Source organism: Parasteatoda tepidariorum, chromosome 2, assembly GCF_982258835.1.
Source record: "Parasteatoda tepidariorum strain Cologne lab strain chromosome 2, Ptep-v5.0, whole genome shotgun sequence".
Lineage (NCBI taxonomy): Eukaryota > Metazoa > Arthropoda > Arachnida > Araneae > Theridiidae > Parasteatoda > Parasteatoda tepidariorum.
The window spans coordinates 14,384,451-14,404,127 of record NC_141756.1 but is presented as its reverse complement, the minus strand read 5'-3'; the positions used below and the strand labels follow the sequence as shown (position 1 = coordinate 14,404,127).

Sequence of the window (19,677 nt, the reverse complement as noted above, 5' to 3'; positions counted from 1 at the left end):
AAAATTACCAGTTCTTGAAACTTCCCGAACAGGTACAGGATTTTTCGGTACAACAGAGAGTTGAGGTGTTGATTTTGAAGTGGTTGTTTTACTCGGTCTACGAGTAACAGGTAACTGTTTTTTTGTTGGCTCTGTTCGTTGTGTAGTTGACGAAAAAGCTGTACTTAATGAACTTCTTGTTTCTAAATGAGGTCTTTTAGTAGTTAAAGATGTGGTATTTAGTACTTTAGCTACACGATTATCTAAACCAGGCATGGCCAGCCATTCCTCATTTTCTGTTAAAAGAAAAAAAATTGCAAAACATAAATAATTAATGCAAAACAATTTAAAAAGAACAAGAGTTTACAGATTTGATAGTGAGATAAATCTGTTAAGAATCCTCCCGATTGCATCAGCTTTAAAATTCAATTTGGCTATGGTTAATTGGAAAACTCGATTGACTTAAATTAGTGGAGGCCGTTTTCATCATATCAACTCCTTGGTAAATAAAATAAAATCTTATTTTTAGTTTTAAAGAAACTTTATTTACTAGCTATAAAGACCCAGGCTTTCTACTTAACTCAAAATGGATTTAACAAGAGAAAAGAAATTTTGTTAAAAATTTTATAAATATCTGCTTAGTGAATAATAAAATTTATTTAAATTTTTTTATAGTGAATAATAAAATTTATTTAAATTTTTTTTATAGTGAATAATAAAATTTATTGAATACCCCTTTCATTCATTTACTTAATCAACTGTTGCTCGACTTACCGAATATTCAGACGATTTAAAATTCCAGTGCAAATAGAATTAAAATTACAATGAGCAAAATACAACTCATCGAACCGCAATTGACAAGATTAGAAAAGCATTATTGCTTTGACTCTATGAAACATTGCGTCTCGATACTGGTAAATTATATTGAAAAACATAGCTTGCTTAACTGATATATTCTCACTATATTTCAAATTATCCCAAATTTCTATGCGCCGCATCGAACAGTCACTTTTTTCAATATATCGCAATCTGTATCCACATGATTTAGACGAGATTTCTTGGAGATGTTAAGTTGAATAAAATGTTAATTTTAATATTCTTCCTTAAAAGCTCGTCATTCGATTTTCCATTAAGTTCGGCAAGATTTTATTCAGAGAAATATTCACTCACTTTAAGAAAATAATATTGTCTGGATTCTGGTTCCTCTCCCAGGCATTTGATTGACCCCTGACTTGAGGGACAGAGGATGAGGGACACGGGAAGTGTCGTTCCCCTAAAGTGGGGGGTTGAAAGAGGAAAAGCGAAGGACTTTTTTGTGAGAAAGGATTTTTAGTACAGACTGGATGCGAAGAGAGTAGAGATGCGACAGGGAGCAATTGGAGCTCCGGAATTTTTAAGCTATTTAGCAAATGTATATTTTGATACTTAATTTTTAAGCATTAATAATCGAGATCCCTTAAATAAATCTACATATTATGTAAAGTCCTTGTCGTCATTCGGAGTGATCTAAGCGAACGAACCGAAAATAAAACTAATCTCCCAAATATGAAGGTAGATTATTCATAATATTTTTCACAAAGATTTCTTTAAAAAAAACTTTTACCTACCATCGACATCTACTGATTCCTTGTCGATGGATAGTGCACCAAAAGCAGGTGAATCAGTTCTGACGAGGTCTTTGACTAATTCAATGACGCTCGAATCATCTTGCTGAAGTTTTCTTCGATCGAGGTAGACTCGGAAAAATACTAGAAGGCCCGGCCTAGAAAGATATTTAATAACAATTAACATAGTCGTAATAACAATTAACATATTACACACTGAGGGGAAAAAATCCCAACACCAAGAAAGAGTTGTTCTAGATAAACTAAATTTGGCAGGCTTGTTTATATTACTAAAATATTATGTCTATTCAAATTTCGCTGTTGGTGCATAAATGTGGCGCTAGTAGCTCCATTGTGAACATGCAAATCAAGGTTGCTTTAAATGCGTATTCTACAGTGTGTAAGCGTTAATTTTCGTTACATTTTGACATAGTAAGTGGCTATTAGTCAAGAATGCCTTTAAGAAAACTAAGAAGCCATTATCAACATCTCACTGACTTAGCCTGGGAGAAATATATCCACTGTGCATAATTGTAGACAGCAGTGTTCAAGAATACCAGGTTTTGGCGGGCACTACTAAGACTGTCGTGTACGGCTGTGGCTCACACTACTGAGTCTGCATCAGAAATTCGAGTTACAGTTTTCATTGCAGTGACATAACGAACAAATCGGCTACTTCAAGTAGAGCTCTGAGCGAGCCGCCCTATAGCTTGCGTTCCACTCACTCCAAACCACTGTCGTTTACCACGTGAGTAGTGTCGATTTAGAGCTCACTTTAGGACAGAGTGGAGATCTATTGTGTTCTGTCGGTTCAGCCTTGGTGCCAGTGATAGTCGTATATTGGTTAGAAGGAGGCCATGTGAGCATTTGCTACTGACCTGTCTCCGGCCTAGACATACTGGACATACGCCTGGAGTTATGATCTAGGAAACAAATTTTTCCTGACAGCATGAGAACTCTCGTGGTTATTCAACGCACCATCACTACAAATTTGCACTCCAATCTGGTGATTCAACCTGCTTAGCTGAATTCATGAGCTGCATTCAAGATGGTATTTTCCAACAAAATAACGATCATCTTCATACTGCTGTAACCCAACACGATCTACAGAATGTCGACATGTTGCCGCTAAATCACCACATCTTTCACCAATCAACCTTTCCAACTAGTCATGCACATAGTTTATGGGATTTTCGGCTCAATAATATAGAATTTTAAAGAAAAAAAAATGTTACTATAGAAAAAAAATATTGCAGGCCAACAAATTAATCACATTTTAAACGTGAACGTTTCTAAAAAGTAATAATAAATTTAGTCTGTAATTTGAACTAAAATTTGCATATAAAAAAAGTAACAAGATCTTATTTTCCTTTGAACTGCATAATTATGATTAATAAATAGCTTGAACTTAAATTTTTATTCAGATACGATTTTTATATGAAATTTAGAAATATATATGTAATAATTAATTAACAGCAGTAAAACTGTTTATGTAAAAATGCTGTCAAATTTGGATTGCTAGATTAGATAATTAGTAGCAAATCCTGTTTTTAAAAAAATGTCAATTAAATATTACCTAAAAGCATATATTCTGGCAGCAATAAATGCTGGTTCTAAGGAACTGGTTAAAAAGACATTTTCCACCTAAAAAATTTGAAATGAAATAAATCAACAGAAATCAGTCAAAAAATGCACTTTGATTTTTATACATGGACCTATAGATACAAATATTTTTAGAAATTTCTAATAAAAATTGTTCACACACTTATAAAAATTGAACATTTGCCACTAAAAACTTTTTGAAACTCTGAGCAAACCTTGTTGAGCTCAATAAAATCAAGTGCGTACAATAACGGGCAAACGGTTTCAATAAAATTTAAAACTAGTTGATTCAATTGCGAATGCTTTCCAGTCCCAAAAAGAAAATAAATCCTACTTCTGTTCTTCCCAAATCCAGTAGAAAATCATTTTTCTCACTTAAATATAATTTGCGATCCCTAAATAGCACAATTTTTACATCATTTTTACAAGAGTTTTAAAAATACAATATTTTTATGTGAAGATATCCTTATCAGTACTTATGACAATATAATCACCCATCGTATTTAAGTTTGTACTCCAAATTACAAGGCTACGAAGTTAAACATTAATAGTTGTAAGTTCAGAATTATGTCGTCTGTTCAACCCCAATTATAAAATATAATATAATCACCAAGAGCTGTAGTGGTTCTCGGAATAGAGCTCTCGCCTCCCAATGAGGTGACTCTTATTCGAATTCAGCGATGGCTGTTCCATACTAATTTAGCACCCGGCTTGCACTGATCTCAGGGCTAACGTTTAATATCCTCAGTGGTAGACGGGTCATGGGTCTCCCCTTGCTGTCAGTCTAACTACAAGAGGTTTTCGTGTTTTCCTCTCCATGTAGCACAAACGATGGTTCGTTCCATATAAAAGCCCTGCACGAAGGCAAATTTCTCCCAATACTTGATACAGGAATTCCTTTATCTTGTGGATTGGATTCAAAATTATATGGCTACGGAGTTGAACATTTGTAGTCATAAACTCATAATCGGGTCTGCTGTTCAACGACAGTTATTAAAAAAAAACATTCAGAAAGGTTTCTTGAATCAAATTTCATACCTTTCCCAATTTTTTTTCATTGTAAATAAAGACTAACAAAGGAAGGTAAATCCAATTATATTTATACACATGTTATTGCAGGTTATTAAAAAATATATAATATAAAATATATTGCAATAATTTAATATAGTGATACTTTGCTTTTAATACAAGATAATTGCAAAATACCTTGTATTAAAAGCTAAGTATTACTACTTTTAAGAATTCATTAAGATTAATACAAATATTGAATTATTTGCTGTTAAGAGCTCCACTTTTGCGCACGCCATTAAATGCCTGCATGTAAGTTAAAGAACAAGCAAATCTTTTACCATGGCCTGGTAGGTTTCTGCCTTTACTAGGAACTGATAAGATGTGGTATTTGATAATGCGTCTGAAAACTCATCTCCATCGGAAACTCTAAATTTTCCACTCAGGGAGAGGACTAAAATATATTAAACACTCTTTAATTAGGGAAAACAATAAATATATCTGAAATTAATTTTATAAAAGAATGATTAATTTCTGTTTTAATATAAGAAAAATTAAAGTTATTTACCTGGTGAGCGGAACAGATTAGTTACAACTGTAAAAAATAAAATAAATTATTAGTATTTTAAAATATTGTATAAAATAAATGGAAATAACGTAACCAAACTGTTACAGAAATAATATTACAATACTATGAGCAATAAGTTCCTATAATAAATGCGCTTAAAATTTCATCTCCCTTACTTGTTTATTTTACCCTCAATAATCATTTGAAGTTCAATAGTTCAGTACGTCTTATCATTTTAATACAACCCTTGGAAATACAATTAAAGACATTCTTTAACTTTGTGCTTAATAAACTTATAGGTAAGTAATAGGTTGTTTTAGTAAGCAAGTCACATTATCAGTGTTAATTTACTAAATTTGATTTAAAAAAGCAACTTTAAAACCATATATTTTTTATTAATTCATGAAAAGATCTGATTTTACTGTAAATGCATAGAATTTCTATAAAAGATACTTGTTAGATTTACAAACATTATTTAGTAATGTGTGTTACCTCTATTTCTCTCGATGACTTCATACATTTTATCTGCCATCATTGATTTTTTTAAAGTAAAGAAGAAAAAAAAACAGATAAGTTAGTTTTTAGACAAATTTTGGGCCATTTCATAAACGTGAGCCGTAAATCCCTAAATATTTTCAATCAGGTCGGGGCTTCTTGCTCGCGAATTCCCAGCTGTTACTTTTAGAAGGACAAAAAAAACTGTTCTTTAGCTCTGGAATTTAAAAAAAACTTGCGCCCTCTTGTTGAATGATTTCATAAAATGTAATATTAGAATTGCATACACTTATTTAAATTCATTTTTGTTTGCTATCCCATAAATAGGAGCTGTTCCGGAGCTTGAAAAATGTGCGAAACTATTTAATTGTGCACACAAATTTACAGAAAATAGATCCATTTACTTAGCAATTTTTTAATTTATTTTTTCGTATAAGTTACGAGAGTAAGTGAGAGTTTAGTGCAAGTTGCGACACACCTGTTTCCTATTTATCGCAAGGAAATGATGGCTTTCACTTAATGCTCGTGTGAATTTGGTCATTAAAATCAATAAAAGATGACCTGATGCGACAGATCACGACAAACCTAGCTTTAAGAGCTTCTGAATAATAAGAATGGGGATAGCTTATTCATCACTTTCCTTTCCTTCAAGCTTTTTATATAATTATGAAAGAAATAGGAAAATTCTCCATAGAAAACCTATGGTAATCTATGGCAACCTATGCTTATCATAGAAATTTGTATGGCAAAATACCATACACCTATAGTAACCATAGAGATTGATATGGCATTTATATGGCAAGACACTATAAGCCTATGGCAACCATAGAAATTTGTATGGCAGGATACCATAGGCTTATGGTAAACATAAAGATTTGTATGGCATTTATATGGCAAGACACCATAAATCTATGTTAACCATCGATATCTGTATGGTATTTATATGGCAAGACACTAACTGTTAAAAATTTGTAGTATAATCTTTTAATACAAATTCATATTATCTTACTTTATTCTGAATATAACTCCAGTATAATCACACAACTGTATTCTGAGAATATTTATAAATTATGAGATTAAGACTTTTTGTATGGCATGATACCATAGGCTTATGTATCCTGTAGATGTATCTGCATTATGCATCCTCTCCATAAAGATTTGTATGGCATTTATATGGCAAGACACCATAAATCTATATTAGCCATCGATATCTGTATGGTATTTATATGGCAAGACACTAACTGTTAAAAATTTGTAGTGTAATATTTTAATACCAATTCGTATATTCTTACTTTATTCTGAATATAACTCCAGTATGATCTCACAACTATTTCTAAATTATAAGACGGTGAAAAGTGAAATCTTGAAAAAAAAATGCCATATCACGGGAGAAACTCTTAATGGCGAATTATCTTTCCTCAACGTAAATAATTAAAACTTAAAAGCATAGAAAAAGTTCTGGTAAACCTAGAGTAAACCATGAAGTTTTAAATATTGAAAAAAGATTTAAAACAACAAAATGCAAACAAATTATGACAGGATGACTTAGAATTACTCACTAGAGAAGAAATATATAATTTGTTTGGATTTCAATATTTTGAAAACATTTTTTCAGCATTTGAAACTTCATGATTTACTCTAAGTTTAGCTGAACTTTCAATTACCAACGGAGATTATACAGAATTTACCAGGTAAAGTTTTTCATCCGCGTTATAGCGTTATCTTAAAAGCGGAGTATTTACTTTGAGACAGATTAATTCATTTTAGACAGATGATTGGATTAAGGTATCCGACTAGTTTCAACAACTTTTTCTAAATATTAAGATAAAATTTTTAAGAACTAATTTATTTTATGTGTAAAAACTTATAAAACTAGCAATAAAAACTAATATTTTATTTTTGTTTTTTAAATGGCTATTTTTAGGCAAAATTAAGGCATTTTTTGCAGATACGCTAAACACTGTAAAAAAAATTCTGTAAAAATTCATTTGATGATTTTATTTAGAAGGTTATCAAATATGTTTTGAACTATTATCTGGAAAGCTAGTGACTTACTATTGAGTTAGGAATCAATGTAATTGAAAAAGCAAATTTTTAAAAATTTTCGCACTTGTCTTTGCGAAAAAATGCATAAAAAATTAATTTCTACTTTTTTCTCTTAGCCTGTACTTCAAAACATATGTGCTATAATCATAAACACTCACGAAAAATGGTAGACAATTATACTGAAAACAACTTGAGATATCGTGTTTAAGGTGGTGTAAGATGTGAAAAAATCTGATTTTGATTTTGAGATAAACGCATTTAAAGACTTGAAATCACTAGTCTATCCGCTGTTATCACCCTGCACCAAAACTGCTGTTACTTTGTAAATAAATGAAGTAAAAACAAAAGTAAAGTATTTTTAGAAAGCTTAAATTACAGGAATTTCAAATTTATAATAAACTCCATTTCAGAAAAATCACGTTTTTGCATTTGTCAGATGAGTAGTGTTTGAAGGAACACATCCGGTTGAACAACTGATAAAGTAGCATGATATTCAAATTTGACATCCGCGTCATTTTTTAAACCATCTAAGTTCAGTAAAGGCTACTGAATATTTGGAATTTAATGTCAAAAGGATTACCATAATCATTGCGTTCGAAAGTGGATTATTTTACTTTCCTGAAAGAAAAACTAAATTCATTTAATAAAGGGGGAGTTTCTTTCCTTCTTAACAAACTTGACGACTATAAGTGTTTTATTCATAGTACTTTGAAAATAGACAACGATGGTATTAGCAGCTCGGTGTTCCAAGCAAACAAGCTTAGTCATAGTTAAATATTTAAACGTCGCTATAAATGAGGGTCTCTTTTAACGGCAAGCACTGAACTTGGCTACGGAAGGTGCTGGAAGTGCCATTTTGCGTTGCCAGGTGAGCATCTTTGTAACGAAAGTCAAGGAGAAAAGCAACATTATCCACGCCACACTGACGCAGGTACCCGTTCTTAAGGTGGGCGCCATGCACACATCCCTCGCAACAGAGGACAACAAACAGAAAAATATCTATGCCCTGAGAGGGATTCGAACACACAGCCATTGGCTAGTCAGGCACGCTAACCGCTCGGCCACCTAGCCGGCAATGAGATTTTTAAAGACTGTTCTATTTATTGATTTTCTGGAGATATTTGGTATCATGAAAATTATGATGCCTAACTATACCATAATTAAGAACACGATCTTATGAATAAAACAAGTCAACTATATAAATGTCAACTATATAAATGCAAAAATAAAGTGTCTTATTAAGGCTTTTTGAAACTTTTTTTTGTCGTGGCTTGTAAATTATTATAGGGCTTTTAAAATCATCTAAAGGGGTACAAATATCTCTCCAACCTTGTCCAATGGACAATGAGAGCATGTAAATACCTAAAGAGCAGGCGAGCTAATTCAATCTTAGCAAGAATTGTCGCGTTTAGCAAAAAAAGAACGTTATAAATGACATTTTGGAAAAAAATCTCGGCGAAATATCTTATTTTAATCTGATTAAATTAGACTTCAATTTATTTTGCCTAGCTTTGATTTATTCTACCAAATTTCAGAACTCAGTGAAAGTACTATGCGAGTAGTTTTTAGTGGAAGAATGTTCCAAGTGCATTTGACAATGGGCAGTTCTTTCAAAAGTCTCTCTTTTTTTGTAGACAAATAAATAATTAGATTTAAATGAATTATGATTTTTAAGATTTCGTCAATTGGAAGCTTGTAAACAGAAAAAGGAAGAAAATCTTTATTCATGCAGATGAATGGAGAGTGGGTAGTTCACTAAAATATCGTCTAAAATCTTCAAGCATTCGAACAATTTCAAATATAAAGGTACCTCCTAAGTAAACAGATATGGCAACAACAGCTAAAATGGAAGTATTATAAAGGTACCTCCTAAGTAAACAGATATGGCAACAACAGCTAAAATGGAAGTATTATAAAGGTACCTCCTAAGTAAACAGATATGGCAACAACAGCTAAAATGGCAGTATTATAAAGTACCTCCTAAGTAAACAGATATGGCAACAACAGCTAAAATGGCAGTGATGATGAGCGCTATGGCCGAAACAAGAGCAGCGGTGTTGCAGCATCCCCTTCGCCGTCGTTTGCGACTACGTCTCGGACGTCTCTCGTCCCACACTAGGTAGGGAGGGGCCTTTCCTTCCCTCCCGTTCTGGTAAGAAGAAGCATAGGGAAGGTAATCTTCTGGGAATGATGTGAAGGCTAGATTGTCTAGGCGCTCCTGCAAAAACAAAATATATAAGGATTATTATATAGGCAGGTCTTATTAAGTATAGTATGATAATTTAACAATCAACTCTGGACAGTCTAACAGCTACCCCACGAAACACAGCTAGGCATTGTTTTAAAATAGGAATTTTGATGATGTTTACCTCTTTTGTTGGTTAAATACATAATCTATGTTATAACTAATACAATGAAAATGTACTTTCAAATCTCAACAAGACATACATATAAGAATTAGAAAAATATAGTACATTGTATAGTAAGTAAAAAAAAAAATTTTATATATTGTTACGAATAAAAATTCTATTTAAATACAATACAAATTAATCTGTCCATGTACTCGGCATGATATAAAGAATAAAATTCTACAAATGTATAAAATATTTAAAAATTTAATTGCAAGTATTTTTTTACATATAAGAGTACACGGAGTTCCAGCCAACTAAAATAATTGGTATTAAATGTAATGAAAAACAGAAAAATAACGTGGAATATTTTTTCTGTGATTTTATTTCTTTTGATTATTGTTAATTTTTTAAACATTACTGTAAGAGTTAAAAATGGGTATAAACAGTTTTTTTTAAGTTCTTAAATCAATCGGGACAAGTTCAATTTCAGATAGATAGATTAAAAATTCATTTGATTAAAGCTACCAGTAAAAGTTTTTTTTTTTTTCCTAAGGGAAAATATCATTCTTGTTGGGTTGGTCCTGGCTGTCGTTCCTGGAGTCAAAGAGTGAATCTAAGCTTTCACCAGGTACCTAATCATCTTAGCTACTCCCAGATGCAAACGAAGATATTTTTATTATATTTTCCTACGTGTCCGGAATACATAAAAATTCCGATCGGGCATGTATTTTTAACTTTTCATGCCCGGCCGGTGATGTATTTTTATCCTTACATACCTGACCGGCCATGTAAACGTTCAATCAGAAATACTCTAAAATAGCGATTAAATTCTCCCCTTCAAATTTTGATTTTTTTTTTTTAATTATCGAACAAAGTTCACCTACTCCTTAGTCATGCTTATTTTTTGCTTAAAGTTTACTTCCAAGCGCTGCACATAGAAAAAAATACTTATGAAATTTGAATTAAAATGTAACTGCAAAACTGGGATTAATATAGTTTGAATTTGTTCCAAATTACCTGATTTGAGCCTTTAATAAAATTCAAAAATGTCAAAGCAGTTTTTCTTTTCGTAAAGTTTGTTTGTACATAATATCCGTGTTTCCCAAGTTATTTTGCCGTTTTGGTTAATGAAAAGGTGAATATCGTAAGGAATTATCCCTTTAGCAATCAAATAACAATAAAAACTTCTGATATTTCAATTATATTTTTATCACTAAATGTAGAATAACAGCGCAAAGCTACAATAGAGATGTGAGTACTCCAGCTAATCGGGAAGAGGTAGAAATTACAATGGAAATTTTCTTTCCTCACACAGACAAACAAGAAATTATAGAAGCAGTAAAATAGCACATTATTCACAAAAAAGCAGGATTTCATTTAACTCTCGCTTGTTACCGGAGAAAATCTCGCCCTTTACAATTTATTTTCAGTTTCACAAATATAATTATTTTTCTTAATTTAGAATTTTTCTAAAACATTCCGTGACAAATCAAGTATTAATATTCAGTACAGAATCTTTAAGTCAAGGTATATTACAGATTATTTTCAACGTAATTTAATTTAAACGAGAAAATGTAAAGCTGAAATATCCTTTAGAAAATTCAAGAAAATTACTAATTAATGAATGAGTATTTTTTACAAGTATATAAAAAAAGCCTTCTTTACATCTATGCGCGTAGGATCTGTGTATAAAATTTTCACATAAAAAGGTGTTCCATCTTTTTATAAAAGTTCTGTACCATAGCAAAACAGAATCAACAGTACCTGCACCTGTTTTCAAATTATCTCGTCTTCATAGCCTCTTAAAATCTGGCTTTGAAATCTTACAATTCCTTTTGAACAAATTAAACGAGCTTTAACCTCTGTGGACGAAAATCTCATTACACGAACTACCACTTAAGTTACGAAATCAACTTTTCACTCTCGCTGTTTCAACGATAGCAAGTGTAAGCCATCAGATAACACATTCGTATAAACCAATTCGCTCAAGGCCTTGGATTAATTTGTTCAGTGGGTGCGCACCGCAGGAAAGACATCTTTTTTTGCGACATTTCCACCCTTGCTAGTGCTAGTGTGGCGTTTGTGTGCTATGTAAACACTTTTAACGAACACAAACTCCAGCAGTTGTCTCATGCCGTGACTCAATATCTATAAAAACGTCGGGGATTACAAGTGCATCGACACCCTGACCTTTCGTCCCAAGGGCATCATTGTGTTTTTTCCAATGGTGATGAAGAAAGTGCGTATGGAATATCACCCCAGGGCTGTTGATGAGGTATTTGCTAATGGTTTGGAGTAATTCACAAGAATCATTTTGTTTGCGCAAGCATTTGTGTCTGCAATGGGGAGCTCTTCACTAAGCAGAGTGAAGAAACGCTCTCATCATTTCTAGAAAAAGAAACTTTTTTCATTAAATTTTTTTATTTAAAACTGGCGAGTAAATATCTCACAGCAAGAATCGGCATGATGTGAGTTTAAAACTTTTACTGTATACGGTATGATACAAAGTGCTTAAGAACGCTTCAGTTAAAAAAAAAATTCGTTTTAAGCTAATAAACGGTTACGGAATAGTTAAATTGTGTTTTTGAAGAGAATAAATCTAAGAATTATATAATAATAAATATTATATAATAACAAATATTATATAATAACAAAGAGCTGTTTCTTCTATAGATGGTTGCATAATAGTTAAGCTTATAGATGGTTTCAGAATAGTACTTATATTTATGAGATGAATAAATCGAACAAGGTATAATAAAGATAACAAAATGTTGACCAGATTTGTATCAAAGAATTCTTAGGATCAAGTACTGTTCTAAGTATCTAATGGACGTATCTAAGTATCTGGTATCGAGTATAGATAGTCTAACAATACGATAAGCAATCGTTAACTATAATAAACGATAAGTCTGGTACAGAGTATTTATTGAACAATATCTGATCCATGAAGTGCTTAATGTACTAGTGATTTGAATAAAATATATTTTATTATCAAATATCTTTTAGTATCAAATTTCTTTTTAGTAATACCATGTATTTTTCTAATACTGAGCATTGCTTTTTTTTTTATTTCCGTAATATTTTACCCCGACCTTGTTACTTAATATTAGATAGTGAACAAGGTTCTTTTTTATTTTATTTTACAACCGTCGTTGAACAACCAACCCAATTTTGGGTTTACGACTACTAATGTGCAACTCCGGTAGAATTGTAATTTTCAACCCAATGCAGAAGACAAGGATAATCTTGGATCAAGTATTGGGAGAAATTTGCCTTCTTGGAGGACTCTCTGATGGAACTATCCAGTATTTACGTTACAGGGGGAGGAAAACCACAAAAACTTTCCCCGGCTAGACTGACAGGTAACTCATGATCCTTCTACCACTTAGATTATTTTACGTCAGCATTGTGGTCGGTGCGAGTCGGGTGCGGAATTTATATCCACAAGTCCTCACTAGGATTCGAACCCAGTTCACTTTATTGGAAGGTGAATGCTCTATCCCCTGAGCCACCTCGACTCGGTGTACAAGGTTTGACCAAAAATATGGATACATTTCTGTACTCAAGTAAAAAATCTTCCTTTTAGCACCAAGTGTTTTGGAAGATTTTACATGACAAAACTATTAGCACAATTTGAAAGATCAGGTAGGAAGCTTTTAGAAATAGAGTCATATGTACACGTGCAAAATTCGGATCTACCAAAATGAGGCGAAGTTAATAACTTCTTTTTAGTTTTAATATCAGCAATTTTGAAATCATTATATAAGGTTGCAACATTTACATTAGAATTATCTTTTTTTAATTTTAGTGGTATTGAAAAAAAGAAAAGCTTTTTAACTTCCGAAGCTCACTAAGCAAATTTAGCATGATCACATTTCTGAAAGTTTCAAGCATGATCTTCCAACAGTGCCAAAAGTTTTGACATAACATACCCTCTGATTTATTTATAAAGAATAAATGTTATGATTGGTTTAAAAAAAGTTTTTTGGATAACTTAAATCACCGACTTTATTTTAAACTAGCCACATCTGGCAACCATATGTTTACAAGTTTAAATTAGTATTGTCTTGAGATTTAAAATTTTTTTCTAAAAATCACGCTTGCCAACAGAATTGCACCAAAAGCAATAATTTTTATCTCTTGCATCTAGGCATTTTCCGATCGTGCACGTGATGAGCATTAGTAGATTTGACTAAAATTTATTTTTTTAAAAAAAAAGCTTTATTATTCAGTTGCCATTGTAAACAAAATAAAAATATATGGCTTGTTTAATTGGACGTTTGGTTGGTGATGACTTTTTAATTAGATCAATTCTAAACATAAAAAATTTACCATTTTAAAATTTTCTAAATCTAAATTGAGACACTGGTACAAAGAATAGTGTATTTAAATGATCTAGTGTATTTGATTTCATTCAATTGGGTACTTGCACTTCAAGAAGATCATGAATACCTAAACATGTGACCTATGACGTCAGAGCAGTTGATCGTTTATATGCAAAATGAAGTGTTAAAGTTGAGCTAAGTTTCTCTACATAAGTTAGAATATTCATTAACAGGAAATTAATAAAACTCAGGGCCGTATCACACATCGAACTTGCTGAAATATAATTCTTCCTCGTCTGCGTCTCTTACTTTACTTAGATTTATTATTTGCTTATGTATTTTATTGTAACCGTGATATATTTTTATTCGGTGTGCCTAGCAACTTCGATACATAATTAGTTTATGTTCCACATGACTTTGTTCCTGTCTTTGTGTTAAGAAATGTATAGTGAAAAAAATGAAATATTGGTGAAAGAATCATTGTGAATGAATGTAGAATGTGTCACTTAAGAGAATCGATACTTGACGAGCTTGGTTTACTCGAAATAGAATGGAAAGTACAGTTGCAGTTTCCATTTTCAATAGTTTGCCTCCGAAATAAATCGAATAAAACAATATGTATTTTGAGTATTAAATTGCTGAAACTTGGCTTCAGACATACAATAAGATATGCAATATTTAAAATATAATTTTTAAAAAACTATGAAAGTTACGAGTTATACAATTTTTTTTATACTTATACAATACAATTTATACAATTTATTTATATTCAAATTCAGGAACGAAAACATTCGAAAAGAAACTTATGATATTTAAACTTTATGATTATATTATGATGATTATGATATTATTATGATGATTATGATATTATTATGATGATTATGATATTATTATGATGATTATGATATTATTATGATGAAACTTAAGATATCCGACTAGTTTCGAAAACTTTTTTTTTTAAATATTATATAAAATTTAAAAGAAAACTATTTTGTTTTATTATGCCTAAAAATTTATAAAAGTAGCAAAAACAATTATTATTATTTCCCTTTCATTTGGTCATTTTTAGGTAAAAATAAAGCATTTTTTCTTTTAATATACTCTAAACAGTGTAAAAAGATTTCTATCGCTTGAAACAAAAAGTTATTTGACAATTTTATTTATATGACTATCAACTATGTTTGTGACTTTTATCTTAAAAGCAAGTAGATATATAACTGATTTAGGGATCAATGTAGTTATAAAAAAAAGCCTAGTTTTAAAATTTTCCGCACTGATCTTTACGAAAAAACGAGCATAAAAAATGAAATTCTACTTTTTTCTCTTACTCTGTTGTTCAAAGCATGTGTGCTATAATCATTAACACTCGTGAAAAGTTGTTGACAATTATTTTAAAAACAGTATAGCATGAGATATCGTGTTTAAGGTTGTGTAAAATGTGAAGAAAAAAAAACTAATTCTGAGAAAAACGCATTTAAAGACTTAAAATCACTAGTCTAATCCCTGTTATCACCTTGCACAAAAACTGTTATCACTTTGAAAATAATTAGAGTACAAACAAAAATAAAGTATTTTTAGAAAGAAAAGAGTACAAGAATTCTAAATTCATAATAAACTCAATTTCAAAAATTTTGCTCAAACTCATGTTGTTGCGCTAGTCAGATACTTTAAATTAAAAACAAAATATTTTTAGATGGAAAATGTCAAAGTAGTAATTTTGAGGTTAAGTGGTAAAAAAAAGGAAAGAAAAAGAGGAAAAAAATTATGACAGACTAAATCTCTGAAAAGCTTTATATATTACATAATAAATAACTCATATCTTGTCTGTAGCCACGATTTCTTTCCTTTTATCAATTAAAACAATTATGCTTCATTTAGAATACAAGGCAATGATCTCGTATTATGGGTACTCATGAAATCTATTTTTTCTCAAGAGAGCTCGATAAGATCTAATCGTGGGATCAATGTGACGAAATAATGGTTTAAGTTACAGTGGGAAGGAAAACCAAGTTGTGAGTTTACCTAACGTTTTGACGAAATGCTTGTTTTGGGTTTTTTTACACTATCAAATATCTAAGCAAACCATTTAAGGCAATCTATTTTTCAATAATTCATAAGCCTATTAAGATAAATGTCATCGTTGTCATTTCTGATTAAATTTCTCATTTAGTTGGTTTTTTTTATTTGATATGTTTTAATAGATGAGTTTCCTTCTATTTCGTTAACCCTAGAGCTAAACCTTCGTCAAATAGTCACCATACATTCGGCAGTTTTGCTGGGAGTTCATTTTAGGAATTTTTAAACAGGATGATTACGGTTTTAATTTAAAATCTTTAGAGAATTCTCAAAAGATTTATCAAATAGAATTAGCGTATTAGAGTAGTTTTTTGCGAGGTTGATCAGTCCTACCGTATTTTTGCTCGATAATTCTAACCTAAGGCATTTAATTCTATGATTTTATAACTTTGTAATATTTTTTCATTTATGTTTTAAATGATAATAAACTATTTTTGAGCAATTGCAAAATGCGGAAGCACTTTAATATCTTCAGAGGATTCCTCAAATAGGATTAGTTTCAGCTATTTTTTAAGGGGATGTTAGGTTGTTGTTGTAGTTCATTTACGTTGCACTAGAACCGCACAATGAGCTATAGGCGGCTGTCTGGGAAACATCCCTGAGGATGATCCGAAGACATGCCATCACAATTTTGATCCTCTGCAGAGGGGATAGCACCCCCGCTTCGGTAACCTGACGACCAGCACGCGAAGTCGAGCATTTTACGGTAGAACAGTTTAATTTTACGGTAGAACAGTTTAACGAGGACCAATACCGCACACCCTCGGTCCCAACGCAGACTGATCCAAGTAGTCACCCACCCGCACATTGACCGCAACCAGTGATGCTTGACTTCGGTGATCTACTGGGAACCGTGTCTTAACGATCAGTCCACTGCGGGACAAGGGGGTGTTAGGGTGTATTTTAATATCTTCACAGGTTGAAAGCATAAAATCTTATCACTTGTTAGTATTTGAATAAGGATTAAAGAACTCCTCACTGCCCCTTCCATCGAACTAAGAACTTCTTAGGTCCACTCCTTGTTTTTGGCTAATAGAAACACCACTTGGAAGACCCCTCCCCCGTACGCCACTGAGTCTCCTGGACTGTCATTGCAGTGCTCCTGTCCAAGACTCTCTCGGACCACCCTATCTAGACTTTGGACTAGCCATATTAGGAGCCTAATTTTTAACAGAAATGAGAAGACTTATGCCGTTATGCCATCGCTTCTCTCTGCCATATCTTACAGTGTATTAGTGCCTCTGCAGAGCAGCTGTTGATTAAGGGGGAAAGTGGTTTTTGAGTTGACACTCTGTAGCCAAGAAAAAAGCCATAGTTTAAGCGCCTTATTCTTAAAGCAATGTGATGATTTTAAACTTTATAAATATAATCCTGTAGTGAAGAATTATCTGGACTTTAGAGCAAACAAAAAACTTAAATATTTTAAAAGTTGGTAAACAATTTTAAAAATCGCCAATTTGACGACATTGACCTGGATGGAAATTGTCAAAATCATTGCCATACTATCAGTTTTTGAAAATTTTTATGAGTACAGATTATGCAGCATTGGAGTAAGTCCTTAAATATTAAAAAATTAGACAACAAACGCTTTTCATTTTCACAAAACTGTGGCTTTTCACCGTATTGACGTTTCGTGCCATTTTCAAGATAAGCGCTGACAGTGCTGGCTTTAAACAGGGTAAACTTGACCTAACATTCAGGAGTAACACTTGAAAACCGACAGCAGTCATTAAAATAGCCTATTATTCACAAAAAAGCATCATATTTCATATTACTACGGTGCCTTCGAAAACAACCCGATCAAAATGATCTCACTGATTCTCGATTGAGTTTAAGTCCGGTGAGTTTGGTAGCCAGGGAAGTACTTAAATTCATCCTGGTACTCTATGAACCATGCACGGAATTTACGAGCTGTATGGCACGTCACATTCTCCGGCTTTTAAATGCCACTGTCCCGAGGGGAAAAAACTATTTGCATGTAGTGTTAGGCATGTTCTGCAAGGACAGATGCGTGCTTTTGTTGATGCAATATACTTACCACAATGATGATTGCGCCACAGAGAATAGCAAAATACCATACTCCACACCATAATGCTCACCCCTACAATTCAGGCAATTGTTGAAAAATAATTTAATATTAACCAATGTAAGAAAAGAAAACAATTTCTGGTATCAATGAGTGTCAATTCTTTCATTTGAACAAATGCAATCAAAAGCGTATCAAATACTCCTGGAAGTGACTCGTGTTCATATAAATTTGGTTATATACTCAAAAATACAGCGCTGGTTTTAGATAAGTTAAACTTGATCTAACAGTCATGTGTAACAGTTGCAAACTCACAGCAGCATATTACTGGCAAAAAAAGCGTTATTTAGTTTGTCTAAGTCAAGGGGTAAGAGCAAAAACAAAAAAATTCAAGAACGGTTCTCCTAAAATACGCAATTTCTTTTTATAAATAATAAAGGAAATATAAAAAAAGGCATATTATTTGCATTTTATTAGTCAAAGAGTAGAAACAAAGCAACATTGAGTTAATTTCTACAGTTAAAGATATTGTCTTAAAATGATAGGAAAACTCTTACATTTAGGTCTTTTTCAAAAACGTTAATAACTTAGAAAATATTCAACCGATTTCGTCCAAATTTTGTTTTTTGTCATTTAAAATTACGCACTTTTAACTAATCGAAAAATTCGCATATTTCACAATTCAATTTTTATATCATCACTAGAGAAATTTATCAGAAAAAGTAAAGAGTTATTAAAAGTACTTTTTACATGGAATTTTCTTTGGACTAACGAATTTAATGGATGTGTAAAACTTTCTTGAATTGGTTCTCTTATGGTGAAATCCGCGAAAACTGAAATTAACTATAAGAGTTTAAGGGATAAAGTGGAATTATTTTCTTAACTTTAGGAATTATTAACTTCATGAGAAATTAACTTTATAACACTTTTCTGGCTTTACTAATGGGACCATATTTTCCAAATCATGGATTTCCTCAATATTTTGAGAGTCAGAAATCTAAATTCTTGAAAGTCATATTTATTCAGAACAATACGTGCTGATTTCGTAAAACTGATGAAAAGATGATGAAAATACTGATTTCGTAACTTAAAATATCTCTTTCACTAATTTATTAGCTTACATAAGATTCTGCTCTAAAATCATTAATATATTAATATTGAGTACTAGTGCGTGATAATCCACTCATTGGATCAAAAGTTGCTTCAGAGAATTTACTTTTTTATTATACTATAAATAACTATAAGTCAAAAAATTTGAATCGGATAAAATAATAAATGAATGTAAATTTGTTAATTTATATAAATTTTTGTGGTTTGCATAAAAATTGGTTTATGCACCAAGAAAAAAAATTAACGAGAACTACTAATTGTATAGCGAATTCAGCAAAAAGTCTTCCCTTTTTGTGTAAGTTAGAGCAAAAAAAAAAACCTGCAAAAGCATCTTTTTTTCTCCACTTCATGTAGATCTGAACGCAACAAAAACGTAAAAATTGAAAATGATGACCGAAATTAAGAGAATGTCGACTTTCACCGGCGAATGTCAACAATAACACAGCCGCTTTGGTGAATGTCCGAAATATTTGTTATATCCGATTTG

At 31.7% G+C, this 19,677-nt stretch overlaps 1 protein-coding gene across 3 annotated transcripts in view; it reads right to left on the bottom strand.

The window, feature by feature from the left end:
- The window catches only part of LOC107455926 (uncharacterized), a 93,160-nt gene that overhangs the window by 25,296 nt on the left and 48,187 nt on the right, over window positions 1-19,677 (bottom strand). For 2 of the 3 annotated variants that reach the window (XM_087156885.1, XM_043046121.3), the window contains exons 2-7: window positions 9,280-9,520; window positions 4,762-4,788; window positions 4,535-4,647; window positions 3,160-3,227; window positions 1,587-1,741; window positions 9-275 (exon numbers count right to left, since the gene is read on the bottom strand). In XM_087156885.1, coding sequence (XP_087013011.1) covers window positions 9-275; window positions 1,587-1,741; window positions 3,160-3,227; window positions 4,535-4,647; window positions 4,762-4,788; window positions 9,280-9,520 — 871 coding nt within the window. Of the gene's footprint in view, window positions 1-8; window positions 276-1,586; window positions 1,742-3,159; window positions 3,228-4,534; window positions 4,648-4,761; window positions 4,789-9,224; window positions 9,521-19,677 lie in introns of those variants that run through there. The other variant, XM_087156886.1, reaches the window with a different exon arrangement.